Source organism: Scleropages formosus, chromosome 12, assembly GCF_900964775.1.
Source record: "Scleropages formosus chromosome 12, fSclFor1.1, whole genome shotgun sequence".
NCBI lineage: Eukaryota > Metazoa > Chordata > Actinopteri > Osteoglossiformes > Osteoglossidae > Scleropages > Scleropages formosus.
In genome coordinates, this window is record NC_041817.1 from 13,568,543 (window position 1) to 13,593,592 (window position 25,050).

The following is a 25,050-nucleotide window of genomic DNA, read 5'->3' on the forward strand; positions in this document are numbered from 1 at the left end:
TTAATCCCGGATTTTGAGGCTAGTAAGGAACCACACTTTGCTCCTAAAATCTAAAGCAGCAAACGGTCTTATACTGAATACCTCTCTCTCGCTATATATATATATATATATATATATATATATATATACACATACACACACACACACACACACAATATTAATAATATATGTATAATATATTATGGAGACACAGACACGTTGCACAGCTTTATGGGGGTGTGGGGGGATTCCACAGACCGGCCAAATTCTCACTTCAAACCTTAGATTCCTGAGCATACAGAGAAGACAAAGAAGAAAATTGTCTTACTTCAGTACGTATGAAAGGCACTCTATCGACGAGTTAGATGCTCACACAAAAGCACACTTGTACCGTTTTCATGTGACTGCGCAAAAATAGAAAAAAAAAACCACAAAAGGTTCATTTGTTCTATATCTTTATTAATAAACCACACTGCGTTATGTACAAAGCAAATGAAATGTACTCCAAAAAAGAAAAAATAAAATGACACTGAAGAGTATATAAAAAAGCATCAAATGTGTTTACATCTGAAAGGTGGGACTATACTGGAAGGTGGGAATCACACTACATCACAGTTGCACAAGTGTTGCACCAAAAGTAAAGAGCACAGTGGAATGACCAAGAAATGCCAAACGATACTGAGATGTGTCGTATTGTTACCAGTTTTTCCATCTATAGCCTCAACCCGAACAAAAGATGGCATCAGCTGCTTCAGCCCATGCGTTCACTTTTCTGTGCACAAAAAATCTGACAAGCGCCCGAAATTGACAAACGACTTCAGGGTGCACGTGGAGGTGCCATGCCTGCACAAGCACTAAGCAGTGTCAGTCCATGCCAAAGCACTTTGAAGACACAGAAATGACTGCTGAGCTCAGCAATGGTTGCTCACACACTGCCTCTACTGGGAGCAACAAAGAAAAATCTGTAAATCTCAAAAGACAACACATCAACACGGCACGAGAGAATGGGCAGCAGATATTTCCTTCAGAAGAAACTCGCTGCATGATGTCAAAACGACTTGTCCTCTTCAGCCTTTACGGTGCCTGGTGCACTGTCCAGCATTTGGTCATTACAATATTCCAATTACTTTTGGTGTGACGCTCACAAAACAACTAGACATCACAATGGACACTGATGTGAAGAACCTCTAATCAGGATCTCCAGTTAACACAAAGCAGGTTTTCATCAGATATTTAGCTGTTTCCCCTTACTAAGCTAGCATACATTCAGACTTTTCTTCATAACAGACATGGTTGATTTAGTAATTTAACACTTGTTTACCACGTGATGAGAACAAAGCAGTTCCCAGTACTGGGCACAATCGAGCTGTGATCAGCAGCAGAATTGCCCAAAGCACAGCCATAAAATCAGCAATATCAAGTTATTCATCTCATTTTTAACCTAACACGTAAAACCACTTAAAATTACATTTATTTTAGTCAAGTGATATTTCAAGATCAATACTGAATGTACAACCCTGATGTAGAAAATTATACCACCTGAGCTACATGTAAGGATGTGTTCATGTACATTTCTTTGTGTGTGTGTGTGTGTGTGTGTGTGTGGGCGCGCGCACAAGGAAGGTGACAAACATGGTGATAACATGTCAATTCCAAGGATTACAATGAACCAACTTTAGTGCAGAAAGCATTTACTATCATTTTGAAGCCAGAAGAACATGAGATCGACTGCCAGTACCTGCTGGTTTTGAAAACCATGGTTTTATCTTCACTGGATCACTTCCTTTAGCTATAAGTCCTACCAAGGAGCTGAAGCCCTGAAGGCTGTACAGCCGTAAAACCCTGTGTTCTTCACCCTTTCTAATAAACGTGTCACTTTGACTTAACCACTGAGTAAAGATCCAGAAGAAAATAGAGCAAGTGAAAAAAACAATGCATGTGAAGATACACAGAATTTACACAGATGAGCACCTACACTTAATAAAATACAGTATTTTACCATTTGTTGTCTTCCTGCATCTTTTACAGATGTGGAAGTATGAAGTCATTTCTTCTTTACAAATTACTTTTGAAACACCTGAAGCTTTCAAACAGAGTTAAAACTTCCAGTGTAACACGTACTTAAACAAAACTTTTAATACTTAAAAGGTTTCATGAACCAAGGATGTTACAATAAGTCACCCAAGCCACATTACCAGCAGTTAATTGTTAAAAAATGGTTCAAAAGTTCACAGCAAAATGAAAGCAGAAATAGAAAAAAACAAAGAGAAAGGGCCATAGTTTCACATCTTCACATAAACATGATTTCTTTTCCCTTTTCCTTTACTTCCTTTTATTGTAAGTCATCTTGGACTGTACAAACTCAGGGTTCTCAAATCCATATAGCTTATTAACTGATGACAATCAATAGCCAACACAGTTGAAACTGGAAGAAATCATGTGCCCCATAAGCTTTTGCTCTGACATACACAACACACTATTCTACAGCTCCAAATGTGAGACCTGTCTTTCCATTTGCCATTTTTCTCTTGGAATATCAGGGCAAGAGGAGAAGCCTAAGAATGCACATAACTTTTTTTAGTGTGTAACCAGATAGTTGTGTAATATGAAAATTTACCAGGGCACAAAACAATCTGCACCAGCAGGGGTCTGTCAGATAAAATGCTGTCTACGTCCTATCTGTCTTCAGAGAAACTATTTGTCTCAGTCACTGCAACTGCTATTTTACTCTTCAGATTTTGTGCATTGTCACCTGCTCCAAATAGTCACAGGCTGCCTCCTTGTGGTGAAATGATCTTATGACACCCAATAGGAACGCTGTCTTAAAAGTGCAGCCTATGCAAAAATGTTGGCTGGAGGATCAGGTGCAGTTATCAAAGGAGGGGGTCAGTGGTAAGTGGTGAGGGCTTACTGCAAAAAATAAACACAAGCACAAATATGTTTAAAAATCGTGACACACAAAAGATAATTGTAAAAGAACTTACTCAGTTAACAACTAAACAGTCTAAATTATTACTCAGAACAATATTAAATAAACTATATTGAGCTGTGATCTTCATGAAAACTTACATCAAAGCTGAAAGATGTGCCCTTGCTCTACTTGAGCACCCTTCCTCCAAAAGTCCTCTTGTCATCTTCATCGTCAGAGACATGGGGCTGAGCAATGGCCATCTCCTCCTTGCTCTCAGCAATCTGCTTACACTTCTACAAAGACAGAACATACAACATTGCATAAACCTATTCAAACTTACTACTGAAAATAAAACAACCTAACCTCACATTCAACATTTGAAGGTTATCTCACACTCTTGCGTAGTAAAATAAATATTCAGTACAGAGCTAAGTATACATAAAATCTGCTGAAGTGCAATTTTTTTAAAAAAAGAATTTTAAAAAAAAAAAAAAAAAACCATTTCCTTCTGAACAGTTCACATAGGTCGCCTAACCTCTGTAAGCTCCTTTATGGTTATACTGTTGGCTTTCTGGGCCACCTTCCTCTTGACCTCCTCAATACTAGCAGTATTGGGCACAACCACTGGTGGGGGCTTGTTGGTGATGGTTGGCAAAGCAGGCATTGTTGCCAGGGCACCCATGTTGCTTAGGGCAGCTGTCATGGTAGCAGCGGTCATAGTTGCCATAGCTGCATTCATGCTGATGTTGGGCATTGCCATAGGCAGGTTCACAGGCAGAGGCAGAGGCAAGTTAAGGGGTGATGGGACAGGGGTCGGCAAGGGCAGCTGCTGGATCGCCTTGGGTTTCAGGCTTTCAGGAATCGGCATCCCGGCCTTGGCGCACATGGCAGCAGCATTTGCTTTAGCAATCTCCAGTAGCTGGTCCTTGTCTGCAACACAAGGCAGGACATGAGAAAAGCAGTTGTGTACAGTGACCTGTGATATTATTTCAATAATTTGTTTTACTAATGCATTTACCAATGAGATTCATGCACATATATGTAGTACTGTACTATAGAGTATTGAGGTTCAATATGAGGATGTGGATAAAAATATTGCATGACTCAAAAACACAGATATGTAATGTATTTAATATCTTCAGACTTAAAAAGGGTTTAACCAGCCTTCCTTTTAGTCAACATCTTTCACTTTTCACATACTCCAGTGTGAAATGTCATTGGCATTTAGTGAGAATACTATAAGTCTCTTTTTTAAAATATAGAGAATGCCCAAGAGAGGTGGGCAGTCACTTGCAATGGGAGGTTTTTTCCTGCAGTTAGGTGATCTTTTGTTGCTTTCCTCTGTGGCTTGTTGGCTTACCTTTAATATAGCTTTAATATATGTAATAATATTTTTATGAATAATGGAAAAAATAAAAGCAATCAAACAAGCTTGTCATTAGCAATATAAGTGTGTAGCCTGATAATTTAGGAGAGGAGTAGAAAATATTAAAAATTAAAAAACTCTTCAGATTATTTGACAATTATTAATAGAATGCTATAAAGAATTTTTCATTGTAATGTTTCATCTACTGTGTACCTGGAATTGAAAAATACAAAAAGGCAGTTTGTTCCTTGCTTTAGTTGCTGAAAGCCTGTGCACTGAATAGGCTACGGTAGAAATGAACCCTTCAAGACACAAATTTGAAGAGCTTTAAATCACCTGGGAGAAAAGCATCTGCCAAATTAATAAATGTAAATATAAATTTGCTCCTAAATTTTAATTTGAATTCACTTTCATAGTGTTTAGAGATTGAATATTTTGTTTTGTGTTGGAGGATTCTAATACCACCCGTTAGAAGAGCCTCACACTTATGATGAAGCAGGGGGAGATTATGATAAAGATCATTCAGAGTGGTGGGTAGTTGAATATTACACTTGCTTATGGCAAGAACTGTGAATAATCAAGACATATTTGTGTAGAGAATGCATTTTTACCTTGTACAACTTTAATACAGCTCAAGATGACTAAAACTAAAGTTAATTAAGTCTTACAGAATATACGTTTAAAACCTTTACAAGTTACATGTTATAACTGTCTTGAGGTTTTTGGAGAGTTTTGACATTGGAGCTTAGAACAAAAGAAGTCGCAAACAGCTGTTTGCAGGAGCTAGTGTAATCAGTGATATTGTTAACTCAAGCTACACATTCCTTTTATATGTTCACTGCTCAGTTACGGTATGATTATATTACACTGGTTCCACATATCATTCACATTCCAGTTGTAAATTTTATAAAACTAAGGTTTCTTCACATTATCTGCCTTCTGAAATTTGTTGTGGGTGAAAACAGCCTGTGTTTCCACATCAAACTTATCTGGCAGTAAAAAAACACTGAAACAGAAATCGCCTTGATTCAACTCACACAGAAGTTTACAGCTTGTGCTGTTTTGCATATTTAAGGGAAAAAAACTTACAATATTCTGCATTTAACAGCATGTGGAGACAAAATGTTGTATTTTCAAAAAGTTGACATCACCTTTAACTTTAATGTAGCTTTACTAATAGTTTTTCAAACTATAAATTTTTTAACATTAGAGCCAGACTTACTATACCTATACTTTACTACTTATTACTATACCTAAACTTTAAATAAGCTGAGGGAAATCTGAATTACTGACCTTAGGTGTAGACGATACAAATTTGAAAGTGGCCTGAAGATAAGACTGCATCATTGTGGAATGATTTGGAAATTAGTCTTAAAGATTAATTTTATACATATTAGATATAATAGCTCTGAGGCTAGTACAGAACTAATCAGCAACTAAATTGTGGTATGTCTGTTGATCCTTAGCTTTTAATTATTGTGACTTAGCGGTGAGAGTGACTTTGTATTTACAGACAGTTAGAAACAAGACTTCTATTCCCAGTTGTGTTAGTTAGTTGAGGAGCAAGAGCATTTCACTTCATGTGTGGTTTTGTCCATGACATTTCATTCATTGTTTTCAAGCTTTCTAAAGCCCAATCATTTATAAACGTTTAAACCCTTTAGGAACTTAAAAGAAGCTGGCAGAGCACAAAACAAATGGGCTACAGTCCATTATAAGACAGCAAAATAAAACTTGACAAAAGAGGTGCTGTGTAACAAGCTGAACACTCTTACCCAACTCTGTCAACCGTGGAGGGGTTTTGCTGGAACTACAACGAGAACGGGAGGTGGACCTTTTCTTGCGGAGGATAAGGATAGGGGAGTGGCTTGGCTCGCGTTTCCAGCGGTCTCGTCTATCAAAGGAGCGACTGCGAAAGCGGCGTCTTCGTCGACGAGAGATAGACGGTGATCTCCTTGACCTTGAACCACGATTCCGTTTCACTGAATGTGATCTTGACCTTCTCCTACCACCAGGGGATCGGGATTTGGAATGCTTGCTTTTTTCTATAGACTTTGATTTCTTCTTCCTTGTTGCTGATCGTGATTTTGAACGCCTTGTTCTTCTTGTTGAACGTGACTTGGAACGATTCCTTCTGACTGGTGACCTGGACTTTGTATGTCTTCTTTTTGTAGTTTTTGTTCTAGAATCTGATCTTGATTTTCTCTTTTTGGTTAAAGATCTTGATCGCCTCCTCCTTGTGGGAGACTTCCGATTGTGAGATGGAGATCTGGACTTTCTTTTCCTTACAGGTGATTTAGACTTTGACTTTCTCCTCCGTGTACTTGAACATCTTATAGAAGATGAGCTAGACCTTGAATGCTTTCGACAAATGGGCGATCTTGACTTTGACTTTTTAATTTCTGAATTTGATCTAGACTTTGAGTCTCCCTTCCTTTTAGGAAATGGCGATTCTTTCTTGCTCTTTATAGGTGATTTGATTTGTAGCTCTTTTTCTGTAGAAGACTCAGGCAATGGTGATTCTGAAGAATTCAGTTCCGTTTTAATTTCTGTACTGCAGTCAGGCAGGGACCTAGGACATGAACTTCTGTCCTCAAGTGGAGATTCTGTACCGCTTTCAGGCTTACCGTTTGCAGATACAGGAATATTTAATTGTTCCGTCACAGAGCTGTTAGGTAACAATGTTAAAGGTTCAGACAACTGATCAGAATTAGGTGAAATAGATCTGGATCTAGAGGTGGTAATTTGATTTCCATCTTGAAAACCACATGTCTGTGTGTCAGAGATGATAGAGTTATGCATCTCAGATGACTGTTCTAACAAATTGTCAGGGCATGATGACCTAAACTCAGCCTGCTCAGTTGAAAGCATCTCATTTGTAATATCAGTTTTATCTAGTGACGCTACACAATCAGATGGGACCCCGATGAAAGCTTTTTTATTGAAAGGAGTGCAGCTTATGATTTTTGTGAAAGGAGCAGGATCAAGAGTTGGACTACTGTTTTCTATGAAAGGCACTGGTTTCCAATGTCCAACTGTCACCTCAGTCACCTCTGGACGGTCTACACTATCTTGCACAGATACAACAGGATTATGTGCCTCAGGGTTATCAGAAATAAAAGCAGTTTCTCTTTCCTTCACCTCTCCTACTGTTTTCAGAAAAGGAGAACTTTGTATACTACTGGTATCATGAACAATTTCTTTTGCTTGATTTTCTATCTTAGGTAGCTCCTCAGAATGCTGGGTTTCTACTAGAGACAATGTTTCTTTACTGGGCTGCCCTTCAGCTACAGATGGGCCCATTTTAGACAACTCTTTGTTCCTGGAAATGGACCTAGACTTTGATCTGTTTTTGACTGGAGAAAACTTTCTTTTTATGGGTGATTTTGACCTCCTATCACCTCCAGGAAATTTAGACTTAGATTTAGATCTTGACTTTGACTGTTTGTTGCGCAGAATTGATCTAGAGTTTGACCTTTTCTGTCTTGACTGTGTTCTAGACCTAGAATGCCTGGATTGCTGCGGTGATCGAGATTTTGACAAGTGCCGTCTCGGGGACCTTGATCTTGACCGTTTGTATCTCCGAATAAGAGACCTTGATCTTCTCAGGATCACTATGGACCTTGAACGAGTTCTCCTGATCCGTCTGTTAGACCTAGAACGTGATCTTCTGGAACGAGACACAGATCGCTTATAATGTGAGTTTGAGTGTGATCTGGAACCTCTTCCCCTCTTTGTGGACCGTGACCTTCGACTGGCTCGATAAGATTGAGATCTCTTGGATCTGGACCGTGACTGCTTCCGCCTATACCGAGATCGTGATCGGCGAACCCGTACAACTGACGGAGTCCTTGTACGGTAACTGTGTCGAGGAGATCTTGACTTTGTCCTTCTACTTCTTCTGGGTAAATGGGACTCTGACCCTCGCAACCTCTTGGGAGTATAGGACCTGGATTTTTGGTGGGACCTCCTTAAGGATCGTGATCTGGACTTATGTCTCCTTGAATGAGACCTGGAGTGCTTTCTTGGGCTGTTCTTTCTCTGTGAGGCAGATCTAGACCTTCTCTTAGACCTAGACCTTCTCCTGGACCTAGACCTTCTCCTGGATGATGAGCCATCTTTTTGTAAACTGGACTTACCAGAAATTCGTTTTGGGCTCCTGGAGACACTGCGGTTTTTTTCAAAGGGTGTTTGCTGTGGTAATGCTTTGCCTAATCCAGAAACAGACTGTGACCTAGACCGTGATTTGGAGCTACTTCCCCGATTTTTTTTACCATTCTCTCTTTTGTCCTCAATCTTTTCCTTTGAGATACTAGAGTCTGTTTTAGTAGGTTCTTGTGTAGTCTCACTCTGTGCATCCTCGACCTTAGGAATTATATCAGGCAAATCCTGAGTCTTACAAAAACTAACTTGATTATCACTGTTCTCTAAACCTACAACATCCTCAATGGTGGGAGAGTCCTCTTTCTTGTCACTGGTGTGCAAAGAATTCTCAGGATGAGATTGGCCAGACTGAAAATTAGGTTTTCCAGTCTGGTCTTGGTTTTCCACACACATAGGATCACACACTGTGTCAAGGCTGATGCTTTCACTTCTCTGTTTGTCTTTAATCAAACCTTCAGTCGATGTCCCCTCTTGGCACTTGTCAGGTGTAGCAAAGGGCATATTAGCTTCCTTATGGTTGTCTAATGTCGTGCTGAAGGACTGCTTCTGCTGATGTATCTGCAGGCTTGTGGTGGAAAACATTATAGGAAACTCTGCCCTGTCAATCTTATTCAAGTTTGTCATGACAGAGTTCCTTTCCTCAGGTTTGTCCAAAGTTGTACTGGGAAGTTCCACTTCATCACAGTTGTCTAATGTTGTTATGGAAGATTCCCCATTAGCAGGCCTGTCCAAAGATGTCATGGGTGATTTCCTCTCATCAGAAACAGTCATGATTGTCATGGGAGTTTCACAGATCTCAGCCTTGTCTATGGTATTTATGACAGAATGCTCAAACTTGTCCGAAGAAATCAAATGTAACGTTTCATCCTGATGCTTGTCTAAGGTTGCAAGAGTAGTCACAGGAGAGGCCAGCTCTTTATTAATATTAAAGGGCAGTGATGTGGACAGAATTTTTGGAGGAGGTCTTGACTCAGATTCAGATTCTGTCCCAGAAACAGAAGTAGTCCCTGATCTGGAATAGGTGGGAGACTTCTTTTCTCCTTTCCTCCTCTTCTTCTTCTTCTTCTTGGATAAGTTTCGTTTGTGCTTTTTGGTTTTTCCTTCTTCCTCTTCTGCAGGAGCAGCTAAAAAAAAAAAAAGCAATAAAACTAATTGTCTAAATTACTATGCGTAGACTAAACTACACAAGTTTTGTACTTGTAAAAATCAATAAAAGATAACAATTCAGTTTTTGGTAATTACTTTTAAACTCAAAGATGGTTACCACCACTTTCTAAAGTGTCCATCTCAGCAGTAGGGTTTTCCTTTTCTTGAGCACATACAAAATGAATGATTAAGGAAACTGGAATCCTGGTGCTTAAAAATCATAGCAATATATATTTTATGTTATGAAGAATTGTGTACCTTTTATTGTACTGGATGATCAGTACTTTTGCTTTAGCTCATAATGAGGTACAATTAAAGAACCATATTTTTTTAAAAAAAGAAAAAAAAAAAACTAGCTGTCTCAAACTTGTTTACTAAAACAGAGGCATATTCTGAAGTAAGGGGGGAATTACTGAACACAAAAATGGTATGCAACTGAAAATTTATTTAAAAAACAAATTAATTATTCCTGAAAAGGCTATTTTTGTTTTCCGCTGGAGACAAACTGATTAGTAGTTGGGGTGGCAAGTAGCTGAAGGCATCTGAAGGTTTCAGGTTGCAATCCCCACTCCTGCTATAGTACTACAACTGGAAAATGGGCTAGTGACTGTAAGTAGCTTTCCATTAAAACCTAATATTTGCCCAGCACCTCAGCTAAATGAATGATCAAACTATTTCTTTAAATAAATAAATAAGAAATATCAGATTATGACAAATTCTTGAGAAACTGGGTCCACTAGACCACATTACATATTATACTGGTCAGCTCTGCACCCTTTTACTGTGTCAAGATTCTTTGTTTGTTAAAACATCAGTTAAAAAATACTAATAAAACTAATTCTATTTTATTCTTACTGATGTAGAATAGCTACTTTTTAAATGACATTGCACATGCAAAGATGCTCCCTCTCACCTGTGAGCAGTCTTCTTGTATGATCAAAGACATTATCAACTTCTGCTTGTCTTTCAGCCTCTCTGGTGAGGAGAACCATTGTTCTTCAAATTACAGTTAAGAACAGTAAGCAAGTTCATACATGAATGCCATTACTCTACAATAAACATGTCACGTAAATCTTGGACAGGTGAAATGAAAGACCACTTAAAATGAGACTTATGTTAGATCACTTAAATCTTAAATTAAGTAGGTCATATAAAATATTTAACCAGAAAACACACCTGTGACCTTACTAAATATGCATGGTTATGTATTTACTGGCTGCACGTAATTGTAGCAAAGGTATTTTTCAAGTGTCACTCCCAAGAATGAGTAAGAAAGATTCTTACCTTATCTGACTTTGTGTTTCTTGATCAGACTCTACACCTGATTCTGAGCTGCTTTCTTTCTCCTCCTTGCGTTTCTTCTTTTTCTTTTTGCCTTTATGTTTCTTATGCTTTTTGCTTTTCTTGCGAGGTGCCTCACTACCTTCAGTGACAACCAACTCAGCATTAGCAGTGGCTGAGCCTCCTTCCTCATCTGGAAAAGCAAAAAGGAATTAATTTCTGTTCTCTGAACTACACTAAAATATAGCACTTAAGTTTTTCAGTTTATACATTAATACTATATATGAAAATTTATACATATTTAATGTACTAAAGTGTTCCTTACATAATTATTCCATTGTTGCTGGCTTTCTACCACACACTAAATCCTTTAGACATCCCCACACGTAAATGTGTAGAAGGGTTAAATCAATTTTATTCATGCAATGTACTCAGTATGTCCTCTCCATCCTATCCAATGGTATGGAAAAGTTGTGGTAACTTAACTCTTTTCACAATGTGGTATATGCTTGCCCTGCTAATTCCTGTCTCATGAACACATCATCTTACAATTTTTGATGATCAAGTGAACTGTTGCAAAGCCGCAGCAGAAGAAAGAGGATTCACTGATGTTTGGAGCCTCCCAGATTCTTGCTAGGGCACATTTTGTTCCCTACCGCCTGCTTCAAATGTGTCACGAATGCATCTTATTGTTACTACTTGGCGAGGGGGCGCGGTGGCGCAGTGGGTTGGACCACAGTCCTGCTCTCCGGTGGGTCTGGGGTTCGAGTCCTGCTTGGGGTGCCTTGCAATGGACTGGCGTCCCATCCTGGGTGTGTCCCCTCCCCCTCCAGCCTTACGCCCTGTGTTGCCGGGTAGGCTCCGGTTCCCCCGCGACCCCTTATGGGACGAGCGGTTCTGAAAATGTGTGTGTGTTACTACTTGGAGTCGCAAATTCATGCTGTCACTGACACTGGACTTCGAATACATTCTCAAATTTCCAGCACTACTTCAAAACAATTTTGCATTGTTTGATTAAAAAATAAAAATTATCGTTGGTAAATATTGAGGTAGATAAAAGTGCTAATGTGTTTTTTGGACAAATGTTTTCATGAGCTTTATTAAAAAGTGTTATTAACTGTATAGCCATCATTCCAGGTGCTCTTTTTTTTTAAATAAAAAAGTTGCATGGTTGAGACAAGGTCTTCAGATTCCTTTAAATCTGGATGATAAATTCAGCACTTATTAAATACTGAGAAAGCTGAGCTGCATCCTTATTTGTTATATAAGTGCATATAAGTCCAAGAAACTGTTCTTTAGATGACCAACAACATAAAGGACAATATCCCAGTTTTTTCTAGGAGATAAAAGAATTACATAAATATCTAAAAATAACAACGAATAATCTAAAAAGGCCCACAAGAAGAATTAAAAAGCATGTCAAACCCTTAAACCTGAACTTGGCACACCTGGCTGTGTTTTCCCACTACATTCCATGGCTCCAACCGTCTGGTGGTGTCCGTGTGTTTGTTCGTGGGTTTCCATTACATCAGCAACTTGGTTCACAGGCACCGTATTTCCCAAAGACTGAGAAACACCTCCATTTTGTTGTTTGTCACTCATCATTCTACAACAAAAACAGTTCGCTTAGAGTCAATCATTCATTCATAGCAAAGCACCAAAAATACAAATATCCCTCAACAGGTATATATCTGAAGCCTTTTTGCTGTGGGTGCCTTAATACTGTAATGCACCAAAGTATATTCAGAAAAAGCTCTTTCATAACTAATTTGAATGTTTTACTCACATTACTGTCAACATTAAGTATCCAAAGTAGACAATCAGGTAATGTTCAATAATCATTCATTGACCCAAACTGAAAAAATCACAACTGTTAAAACTCATTGAAATTTAGATATGGAAATCAATATGCTATTAAGCACTAAACAAAACAAATTACTGCAGTACTACACACAAGATGTGTGATGAAATCAGAAACGTTACAGAAGTTAATTTAAGGAACAATACAGTTGACAACATAAATAAAAAGGTATTTTTTTTCTCAATTTATAATACAACATATTAATTACTGTAGCCTGCAAATACAATGTGTCAATGAAAATTAATTATGATAGCATTAAAGAAAAAAAGGGGGGCTTGCTCAGTGCCACACAGGTGAATTTAACAGAGCCCCATGGTAGGGATCGGGTTGAGTCAAACCACTTGTGCGTAGAGAGGAGGCCAAAGACTACAATGTGAATGATATTCTCTAGAGTGGACAAAATGTCTGGGGTTCTGCACATCTCATTGCTCATGACACCTATGTACCATGGGGAACTGACTGCACTGCAGGTTGAATCAAGTGGATAACACTCGATTCTAAGCGTGACAGGTCATCCAATGAAGCCTGCAGCCCTTAGAGCGATGAGAAGCTAGCGTCTCACAGCATTCTCAACGGAAAATGTTTGGACCTGTCTGCCCCGATACAGGTTACTATAACAATGGTGTAAACAACGAGGTGGAAAGATGTCAAAATGTACAGCAAGTAAACAGGTATGTAGGACTATGCTATACTGTACTAACAACATCTTGTCATAGAGCTGAAAGTCTCTGCAATTAACTTTTTGCTGTAAGTTCAACATACATTACAGTCAGGAACTGCTGAGCTTGGGGAACCATGGGCTTCAAAACCATTTATCTCAAGTTTTAAATCAATCATTTCTGGGTGTGCTTTTTTCACTGATAACACTTTATGTTTAAGATTGCATCCTTTCATTAATTTAATCAATGTATGCAATTTAACCCCCTACTTGACTTTTAGAAAATATATATGGCACTATTCAATGTTATTTTATGAATAATAGTTTTCTTTCTTTAAAGAAAACTATACATCCATGCTGTATACGTAGCTACAATTTGTCGAGATGAAGAACAATTGGTTTTAACTTCGCCTACTAAAGATGATAAATTATTTTCCTGATAATGCTGCTTCTGTGCTACACACCAAAAAAAAAATGTAACGGTTTTATTTTTAAAAAGCAAAGAGTGATTCTAAAACCTTCATTTTGCACATCATTCTGTACTTGTCCGATCCTCAGCGCCATTACGCAGCTACGGTGATCGACCCATCGGCCATCCCGTCGACGGCCGTTTAAAGAGTCACAGGATCAAGTACAAACACCGAAATGTGGACAAATGCTATTGGACCGTTCGCGTGACAGAAAGTTCGAGTCTTTTTAGCCCGCGAAAGCAACAGACGGCACTGAAGTTCCGCTAAAGTTCAACTGCCCGGGCTCGACTCCCCCGGCGTACGCGTCCGTCCGTTGAGGCGGGAAACTGCCGTTGCTCGGAAAGCTCGGCGAATTCACGTGAAATGTGACTAAATACAATAATGTAACGGAAGGCGGTGAATCATAATCATTTACCGACTTCAGCTTTTCATTTTGATGCTGTGCTGCACAACAACGGGACACAATCAGTCAGCTAAGAGCGTAAGCGTCACAAGACGAAGACACATTTCGTGTCATTCGCCGCCGCTGGCTAACGTATTGAAGACTTTTCTTATTATTGAAAACATACTTAGTGACTAAACATGGTCCCGATACTCCTGGTATTGGAGTCTGATTCCGCAGTCAAAGTACACCAAGTCTTACTGAGACTTTCTGAATTTGGCAAAATGGATATGTTAGAGCACTAAATTTGAGGACAGTCAGTCAGACCATTGCCCGGCCTCTGCCTAACAACAGCAAACAATACACTGGGCTGCACCGACACAGCTTAGCTTGCCGCGGCATAGCTAATGGGCTATTCATTCATTGTGGTTTAATTTAAAAAGTACGGAGAAATAACGTGCCAAACTGTATGGCTACGCTGCAGCTCACAAAAAACAAAAAAAACAAAAGACAAACCGCGTCCGCTGTGCCACCCGGCCTAACTTTGATTTTAATGTTGTTAGTGACAAAATCTCAAGGTTACTCCCATGTTTTGATGGTAACAACCGGGTTTTTTATACTATCTTTATACACTTTTAGGCGGTGTACTAACCTTCGTCTTCAAATTCTTTTGTTTTATTTATGTTTTCAATCTGCAAAATTTGGCCGACGTTGGTCGCCATGACACTGAACAGCGAAGGCGGTCCTCCACAATCCCAGCATGCCTTGTGTCAGCCACCGAAGTCCCTTTGTCATTCATTACACAGTTGAACTGACTCTGAATCAGTCTGGTAACTGAGCTCATTGGAGTTAACGTTCGATTTGGGAAGAGCAAACTGATTCTGAGTCAGTTGTTAAAGAACATTGTTTAACGTTCCAGCCGTTACAAAGTATCCTTAGATAGGAAAGCAGAAGGCTGTGCAGCACGGACTTCTGTTTAGCTAGCTGGCAGTCGGTGCTGCTTTGGCTAGTTGCGTCGTGACAAACGTGGGATGTAACTGAATAAAACTAAAAATGGAGTGGTACTTACATTTAGCAGCAAATAAACAGTCTGAATACAGAACGCCAAATTATTACATTTATGAGGATTAATATTTATGATTGTTAATTTAGTAGGGGAGCGTGGTGGTGTGGCAGGTTTAGCCAGGTCCTACTCTCTGGTGGGTCTGGGGTTTGAGTCCTGCTTGGGGTGCCTTGCAATGGAATGGCGTCCTGTCCAGGGTGTGTCCCCTCGCCCTCCAGCCTTGCGCCCTGTGTTGCCGGGTTAGGCTCCAGTTTGCCGCGACCCCTCCTGGGACAAGTGGTTTCAGACAATGTGTGTGTGTGTGATTTAGTTTACAATTTTCTCTAAAGTGACTTATGAAGTTACTTGATTATACACTGTTGGGGACAGCTGGTAGTGTAGCGGTTAGAGCTCCTGCCTTTGAACACAAAGGTTTAAGTCCCACCTACTGCTGTTGTACCCTTTAGCAAGGTACTAATGTCAAATCGTCCAGCTTTGCTTTGGACCCGCCTAACTGGTCACCCTGAAATTAGCAAACACACAAGAAAAATTATAGAAGATAATTTAAGACAATAATAAATAATTTATAATAATTGTAAGTAGGTTAACATTCTAAGTTGCTTTGGGGAAAACAAGTTAAATTAGTAAGTAAATGTACTCGTATAAAGCTGGGTCATTTTTACTGGACCTGCTTTGGGTTTAGAACCTTGCTCATAGATTCTAAAACAGAGGTGTGCCTGATTTCATGCCACATACTGCACAATTTGTAGACCTTTGCATATATCATAGGTCATGATACTAACTTCATGGACATGTGAAGTTTTGCTGAAAGTATTGCTTTCAGGAAATTTGTTTCAGATTTTTTTCAGAACTTTGGTGATTTTCCCATGAAATTCCAGGCCACTTAAGTACTATGAAGACACATAGAGTATTTATCTATTGTAGACAATTAATGTGATATTGCTGTAGTAATATACCTACAATCCTTCAGTCTTGTAGTAGATTGTCAGGGGTTAAAAGTCTCTCTCTCTCTCTCTCTCACACACACACACACACACACACACACACACACACACACTCACACACACATTGTCTGAAACCACTTGTCCCAGGAGGGGTCGTGGCGAGTCAGAGCCTAACCCGGCAACACAGGGCGCAAGGCTGGAGGGGGAGGGGACACACCCAGGATGGGACGCCAGTCCATCTCAAGGCACCCCAGGCAGGACTCAAACCCCAGACCCACCAGAGAGTAGGACTCAGCCAAACCCACTGCACCACCGTGCCCCCTTGGGATTAAAACTTCCTTTATAAGGAATGTTGCCGAAATATACGCCTGCAGTTCTGAGCTTTGATTTTGCACATTTTCAGCTGTTTTTAAGACACTTTCAGCACTTTTTTGGAAATGCTTTAGGAACCCCGATAAACCAATGAGACACGCGCACACATACAAGCTGTTCATAGCAAAGAATAAAGTGGGTCTGTCTCCCTTATGCTGATCAGTCATGTATTTGAATGAGTACAAATAAATTGTTTTTGCAGTGTATTTAATGAGTTGTTGCTGAAGAATAATTGTGTTTAAAATGCAATTCAGATTATCTAAATGATCATTAAACACTCTTAATTACTGTTTAACACACTTAGACACTTTAAAAGAGACCGACAGCTGATACAGATGGAAATCTGCCGCTCATGCTGTGATCGAGTAGGAACAGATGAAGGCTCTCTTGGATTCACAGTCAGCTATGCTCCACCATCTCTTGCCTGTGTGAAGAAAAATAATTCATTTGAAACTTAATTTTACACTTGCTAGAATATTGCATCCCTCCAGAATGCAAAGATCCTTTAATATTAGAGGAAATGTCAAAATTGACAATAAATTATATTTACATTTATTTATTTAGCAGACACTTTTTTACAAAGAGACTTCCAATGGATACTGTGTAGTGTTATGAGCCCACACACCTTATTCACCAAGGTGACTTACACTACTAGATACACTACTTGCAATGGGTCACTCACACATTCAGGCCAAGGGTCATACCTGAACCTGTGCTACCTTTATAAATACCTGGGATGAAAGATATTTCATTTTTTATTAAGAGTTTAAGATATTTCTTTTTTTAAATTTTAAAATCTTTTAAGTTGTCATACACACATACAAAGAGATACTGTCCATAACTACTGTAATAGTTTAGCTGATTAAAGCTATGATAATAAATGACAAGCTGTAATTTGAAAACTCATCCATACTGTAGTGCAATAAAAGAAACTAAGTTAAATTGTCCAGCATACATACTACATTATAATTGTTAGTTATGTTATCAACTTGCTTAGTATAGCTAATAATAAAAAAAAAAATCTCACCATTCTCAAACATCTCCAGGCATTTCTCTTTTTCTGCATCTGTCCTGGGTTCACCTGGCATCCAGTCGCTGTAGGTCCAAGAGGACCCATCGGACCAGCGTAGCTGGTCACCCTGAAATTAGCAAACACACACAAGAAAATAATGATGTTGGATTTTATCAGGAATTAACTGTAATGCATTATGTAATGAAATCACATTTTTCCATCACAGAACTAAGTGTACTTAATTCATAGCATTCATGGCTAAATTGCCCTATGATTTTCTTCCAAGATGCCTTAATAACACTCTTTCAAAGCATGATTTTAATCTATAATTTTCAGATGTCTCAGAAATCACAGCTTTTTCACCTGAGTGTGAATATGGCTGATGTGCAGGAAACATTGCTGTGGGGCAGCTGTGATTTACAGTGGGGGAAGGGGGAAGATAGACAACTGACCTGTAGGACTCCTCCTATCCAAGTAAGAACAGGACCATTGTTAGCCTCTGTCACCATGAAGACAAGTCTGGAATGCAGGTCAGGGCTGGTCACCGAGGCCAGATGTCCATTTGGTGACAGCTGTCCACAGGTGGACTGGACACATATCAACACCCAATGTTACAATGGACGCATTTAGAAATGTTTCCCCAAGAGACACACGTAGCCCTTCATTTAATATTTTTGAAAGTTTCATGTAATGTATTAGATGCGTTGATGTAATTTTATGATTTTGAAAACTGAAGGCGTTGACAGCGCAGTGGGGCTGGGGGCTCAGAGCTCCTGGTCTGTGCACTTGGATGCCCTGTGGAGAGTTTACACATTCTCCTCATGCTTGCGTGGGTTTCTCAAGGTGCTCCCTCCTCCCGCAGCCCAAAGACATATGTTTCAGATTCATTGGGGCCTGTAAATTGCACTTTGTGTGTATGTGTAAATGTGTGTGAAACTGTCTTCTCCTGTGTTGGTGCGCTATACAGGGTGCACCCTGCCTCTCACCGTATTTTTCTGGGATAGGCTCCAGATTTCTGTGGCCCTGCCCTAGGATAAGTGATTGCTGCTAGTAAATAAGAAAGAAATCTGAATCCTTCATTAATACTGGCTTCAACAACTTCAGGTAACTTGTTTTGTAATACAACATCTCCATCAAGTGGCTGGAATGAAAAAGGTTGTCTACAATATTTATATATTTACAGTATGTAGCTTTAAATATGAGAATTTTCTTAAATATTCTGAAGTGTACATAGCAAAATTATGTAAACTGGGATAAGTGCCAGTATGTGCAGCATATAAAAGACTGGGTAACTTTACCTCTGCCTCATCGAAAGTCTGGGGATTTGAGAAGAAGTGGTAACACTTGCTGTTGATTACTTCACCATCACACTTGAGCTCAGCCACTGCAGCACGTAGCTCAGCTTTGACTGCATCTACAGTGGACAATATCATACCATTTGGTCATAATAGAAGCTTTTTCAAGCATAATGAAATGTATGTTTTTAAAATAATATTTTGTAAATGAAATCACATATGCATATCACTGGATGGACGTGGAAATACATCTTTCTCTGCTCCTTCAGAAATGTGTTTTTTTTTAAAATTTTTTTTGAGTCTGGAAATACAGATTCACACACAGCAAAATGTGTAGTCATGGCTCCCTCACCACTCAGCGTGCTGCTCCTCTGCATCTCTCCAACAGGTTTCAGCACCTCGCCGGTTCTATGATCTATTAGAGTGGCTTGTGAGTTCTGGGTGCCCTGTCTGAACTCATTCGGACTCGGGGGAACATACACTAAACAAAGAGATGTAACACGTCAGTAAAAATTTAAAGGCTTTAGCTGAGCCATAAATAAAGTATAGAGGGAGAAAGACAATGGTTCAGCCTTTAATGTTTTAAACATTCATCATCAGTTACTGTTTGTCCATTGTAGAGTGGCAGTGGTCTGGAATCTATCTGAGAAACAGAGGGTGTGAGCCAAGGGACACCCCCCGGATGGGATGCCAGTCAGTCACAAAGCATTTTTTAAATACATATTGTGTATATGCTATTTCACTCATCAGTGTTCGGTAAGTCTAATCACTAATCTAAATAAAATAGCAATAAAAGTACATAGTGGAACGTTGTTTAGTACTGACCTCCTCAAATTGTCTTTACATTTATAAAAACTATCAAACTTTTAATTGTTTTGATACATTTATCAATGCAGAATCAGAATTTTACACCATCCATGCTAGCAAGCCTTTTACTTACCGTGTCCATAAGTTCTTTGCATCTCTCCGACAGGAGTTATGACTAGGCCTGTTTTCAGGTCCACCAAAGTAGTTTGAGAATTTTGGGTGCCTTGCCTGAACTGGTCAGTGGAAGGAGGGACGTAGTCTGTGCAGAAGGAGAAAATAAAAATATCACTGCAAATAAATCTTATATCATAAATAAGCAAATAAACAGTGTTTCTAACAGTGTGCAAAACTTAAACATACGTATTTCCAAATCATTTTAAAAATGTGTAAGGGAATGACACAAACCAATGCCAACCCAAAAAAAAAAAAAAAAAAAAAATCTGCCTTTTGCATGCACGTACAGTTCCCAATGTGCCTGTCCATCTCACTGACGTAATCTATGAGCAATCCAGTGTTCAGGTTGATCAGGTGACGCCGGGAGGGTTGGGTGCCTTGTCTGCGTGACTCGACTGGAACATTATTCTTGGATTGGACCGGGCCAATTACATTGTCTCTCAGGGGTACAGCATGGAGGCCTGGCCAGACAACAGAAAGACACATTCACAACCCATTTTCACCTCTATACATAAATGCAACTACCTCATATTCAGAAGACACTGAATATCTTCAGATATTAACAATTCAGGGAGCTTTTGGCTTTGAATTCTGGTTTTACGTTTTGCATACAAAATGACATCCGTTTATTAAACAGTCAAACAGATTCTGAAAGCGGAAAAAAAAAAAAAAATCGGTAAAGTCTATTCCACATAACCTAAGCACCATAAATATATTTTAGAAGTTTTAAGAAAGAAAGTGAAGGTAAACAGTATGTAGTATTCAGTCCCAAACCAATCAGTATGAGAAAACATTTACCGCTGATGACAGAAAAAAATGGTCTGTGCGCTTAAGTAAAAAGCATGAAACCCTTGTCGGTGAAATTGCCCATCATTTACACAGTGCAGAGGTGAAAGGTTTTGAAGTGTACATTTTGCAAAGCACACATATTGATCTATATAATGTGACGCACTAATAATTACATAAACTCCTAATCAGTGCAACCATAATTAGAATTTGCTCTTAAGTACAAAGAGCAGACACGATAGTTCTTTTTTCTGTACATGAGTTTTATTGACTGATAATAAAGATAAACACCCAACGGTACTAGTGAATAAAATTAAACAGACACATCTGATTCAATCATGAAGAGCAAGAAAGAACAATGAAGTCAGCCTAAAAAGACTAATTCCTGAACTGAATATGACTGCAGGAGATGCTATGCAGGGCATCTCAACCAAATACCCAAGAGGTCTGGTAGAATGAGCTGCAAACATCACCCAGCTGTGAGCAGTAATTATGCTCCTGAATACTGATTGTTACCAGCTGTTATTTAAGGGAAACATACCTGGAAAACACTACACATATTTCACTCATATGTAAGTTACATGGTCTGATACTAACTATAACTAATAACTGTTGTGTAATGAAACTGTTCTGTATACTTATATAATACAAATTAATTAATTACAGAATTATTAGTTGTGACTCCTTACGATTTGCATAATTAAGTTTCAGTTAAATAGGTTTAAAAAATATTTAAAAGGTAGGAAAAAACAATAAACAATGATAACTGAAATAGATGTATTATTGTTAAATATATCCCACTTAAAGCTGTTCAGTGGAAACCTAACATGACTTGGAATTTTAGTTTATATTATATTTAATTTTTATATTACCACTTATGTTTATATTAAAAGTTTTCTGCCCTTTTTTGCAGACCTATAGTGGCATTTTTGTATGGTTCTTGCAGGATTTCTGCATTTCAACAATTAAATGGATAAATCCCATGTTTTACCTGGAGAATGAACCCGGAGAACAGGGGAGTGAATGCTTTTCAGGCAAGAAAAACAAATTTAGTGTCACTGGTATTTTTTTTTAAAGAATTTCATTATTCCTGAAAGGTCATCAACAGTGAATAAATTAACATTGAACCATTTGGACTGGTACAGCTGTAAATTATTCATTATTTCTAAAAAAAATTAGGCTGCTGTAGAAACTCACATTTTTGTAAGAAGTTGCCTGTTTTATTGAAATAATGAGAACAATTCAGAAGCATCACTATAACAGATATTGATAAAAAAAAATTAGGATTTTCTCATAAACCACTTATCGAAACAATGGTGTGCCAGAGGTAAATTTTATAAAGCCTGGATACAAGGCAGAATACATCCTGGATAGTATACCAGTTCTTCACAAGATTTATATATACAAACACAGAGGGTGATTTAGTCATCACTTCATCTGAACTGGACGTCATTCGACAATGATAGAAAGCTGGCGAACACGGAGGACCCAACACAGGAAAAACACAACTTCCGCTACCATGCTGCCTCATAACAAGAGTTGGTATTATAAAAATTTAAAAATCTAAATTACTTAACATTATAGCTGCTCTTGAAGAAAATTTAACATAAAGAGGTCTGCTAAAGATTAGCACAAAAAGGTAAGATAAACCAACAATTAAACTGATGACACGAGAAAAAAGTGTGCTCAATCATTAGGGAGTAGAACGAAATGATCGCCAAACCAAATCTATTCACTTAACGGGTTTAGTGAAAGTTAAAGGAATGTCGTGTGATCAAAGTACACTCCAACAGTCTTATCTAAATCAGTTGTGAAAATTACACTATAACTACATTCACATGTAGTGGAAAAGGGAGCAATGCGAAAATGTGGACTGTTAATTTTGCTTAAAATGATTTAATTTAGCTTTTTAAATTAACATGTTCATCTTGGCAGCTACTTAAAGTGTCAACCTATAAAAACATTTTATGAGGCAGTGAAACCTTACCAGTCACGGCCAGAAAGAGAAGAATAGTCTTCCACATCCTAGCAATATAAGCACACACAAAAAAAAAAAAAAAAAACACAAAAATCAGATTCTGACAGCTATAGTGTGTCTGCTGAGTATCTCAGTGATTTGCACAACATGTCTATATAACCATGATGCCTATGGATTGATTTGGGTTTAGTGAGTTTTTTTTTTTTTTGTTTTGTGTTGAGCAGCTATATGTTTGCAATATATTCGTGATCAGTCTACACGGAGTTCACCTGTACGGAGTGTCTGGGGACTGAACTTACCTGCACCGCGAGCTCTCTGGGGACTGCAGGTGAATGACTGCTGAACGCACCAAACTGGGTGGGTGTGACTGATAAGCAGGTGTATTGAGTATGAAGCCTTGTTACGTTGGATATGTGAGGGTAGAGGCTGCATGACATAATCAGTTTGTCTGATAAAGAGAGCTTTTGAAACTCTTGGTTAAAAGTAGCCTAGAGCTTGGTCAACATACTACAGAATACATTCTGGATTGCTTCAGCCCTGCTTGTTTGGTTTCATACACTTATCATGGGAGTTTTACTATTACTATTTACTGTTTCATACTTCTTACGTCCTTGTACAGATTTTCAGTGTGTCTTGTTATTCTATTCTACCTTTGTGTACGTGTGGTTTTGTTGACCCCTTTGCTACCACTCATCACCACTCACCTGATGTTGCACCCTAGTCACCCCTAGACGCCTGGGGTCACAACAATACTTTACCCTGAGCAAAGTCATTTCCATGTGCTGCTATTACAGAACAATGCACTGCCTAGTCATACAATTCACCGTAGTATTTTAATTGTAGTGATGATGTAGTGGACAGATTGAGAACATTGTACTCAATGTACTCATTGTACTCAACTCCCCAGATATAGCCTTTATTTCCCCAGATACAGCCTTTATTCAGCCACTGCTCCGACATCGTATTTTCTTGTTTGTGTATCTTATACACACACACACATTTTCAGAACCGCTAGTCCCATACAGGGTCACGGGGAACCGGAGCCTACCCGGTAACACAGGGCGTAAGGCCGGAGGGGGAGGAGACATACCCAGGACGGGACGCCAGTCCGTCGCAAGGCACCCCAAGCGGGACTCGAACCCCAGACCCACCGGAGAGCAGGACTGCGGTCCAACCCACTGCGCCACCGCACCCCCTGTGTATCTTATAATATTTAAAAAAAAAAAAAAAAAAAATGTTGGGAGGGTATCGGGATTTGTCTATCCTGTGTTTTATGCACCTACTTGAACGATGAACCTCAGTGCAGCAAGTGGTTGGCAACAAACTAGGTTTGCTTGAGACTTTCATGTCTGCAGCTATGTCTCCTTCTCTGAATGTAATGCATAAATTGTACTTTTGCTGAGATGTACGTCGCTTTGGACAAAAGCGTCTGTTAAATGAATAAATGTAAATGTAACTGTAAATGCACTCGGTCATCCCTGTAATCTAGTTGTAGCTAGGTTTCTGCGTAACTCCAGGTTGTTATGTGTAATGCTGACCCAGAAAATCGCTTTTTTGCTAAGATTTTCTAAAACTGAACATATTTTTGTACCTGTGCCACGGGTTTAATTTTGGTTTTTCATTCCACCTAATGCATAAAGATACGTATGCCAGAGATATCATCAGCACACTAACATCAGCATAGTATTGAAGTACATGTGAGAATATTTCACCATGGCAGTACATTAAGTGAAATGAGCAAAGGGAACTCTGCATTTCAGACTGCCCTGAAATAAAGCTGTCTGAACAGAGGCACCCATCTACCCATCTTCATTAACGGCTTGTCCTGATCAGGGTCATGGGGGTCCAGAGCCTAACCTAGAATCACTGGGTGTAGGGCAGAGAGGGAGTTCACCATGGGCAAGACACCAGTCCATCGCAAAGTAGCCACATGCAAACACACACACATTCACACACTGAGAACATCACCAGTTCACCTGAACAGCATGTCTTTGGACTTTGGGAGGAAACCCACACAGACACAGAGAGAACATGCAAACTCCTTACAGGCTGAGCCTAATTCAAACCTCTGCTGCACCACTGTGCCGCCCCCAAAGACAGGCAGCCAGAAAGCATCTCAGGCCTCACCTTTGTTAACGAATGAGCTTAATTCTGAACTGAGTGAGTTAAGAATGACATATTTTTATATACAACTCACACACTGTCCAAAACTGTTTGTCCCAAGTGGGGTTGCGGCGAACCAGAGCCTAACCCAGCAACACAGGGCGCATGGCTGGAGGGGGAGATGACATAACCAGGACGAGACACCAGTCTGCCGCAAGGCATCCCAAGCAGGACTCGAACCCCAGACCCACCAGAGAGCAGGACCCAGCCAAACCCACTGTTCCACTGCACCCCCTGA

The 25,050-nt window shown here is 39.2% G+C and overlaps 2 protein-coding genes across 3 annotated transcripts; both read right to left on the bottom strand.

The window, feature by feature from the left end:
• Positions 1 to 427: 427 nt before the first annotated feature.
• sona (SON DNA and RNA binding protein a) lies at positions 428 to 14,961 on the bottom strand. Of its 2 annotated transcripts, none has more exons than XM_029256855.1 (8): positions 14,871 to 14,961; positions 12,296 to 12,453; positions 10,851 to 11,040; positions 10,480 to 10,541; positions 6,032 to 9,544; positions 3,426 to 3,820; positions 3,049 to 3,183; positions 428 to 2,889 (listed from the first exon to the last, which is right to left on the bottom strand). In XM_029256855.1, exons 2-7 carry the CDS (start codon positions 12,450 to 12,452, stop codon positions 3,076 to 3,078), a joined length of 4,425 nt encoding a protein of 1,474 aa, XP_029112688.1. In that variant the 5' UTR covers position 12,453; positions 14,871 to 14,961; the 3' UTR covers positions 428 to 2,889; positions 3,049 to 3,075. The 2 variants fall into 2 exon arrangements, with proteins under 2 accessions (XP_029112688.1, XP_029112687.1); XM_029256854.1 differs by having other exon boundaries at positions 10,480 to 10,562.
• Positions 14,962 to 16,947: 1,986 nt separating this feature from the next.
• Positions 16,948 to 22,695, bottom strand: LOC108937808 (snaclec coagulation factor IX/factor X-binding protein subunit A-like). Its single transcript, XM_018757970.1, has 7 exons — positions 22,659 to 22,695; positions 20,173 to 20,346; positions 19,257 to 19,385; positions 18,908 to 19,023; positions 18,062 to 18,196; positions 17,625 to 17,736; positions 16,948 to 17,021 (listed from the first exon to the last, which is right to left on the bottom strand). Exons 1-7 carry the CDS (start codon positions 22,693 to 22,695, stop codon positions 16,948 to 16,950), a joined length of 777 nt encoding a protein of 258 aa, XP_018613486.1.
• Positions 22,696 to 25,050: the final 2,355 nt, after the last annotated feature.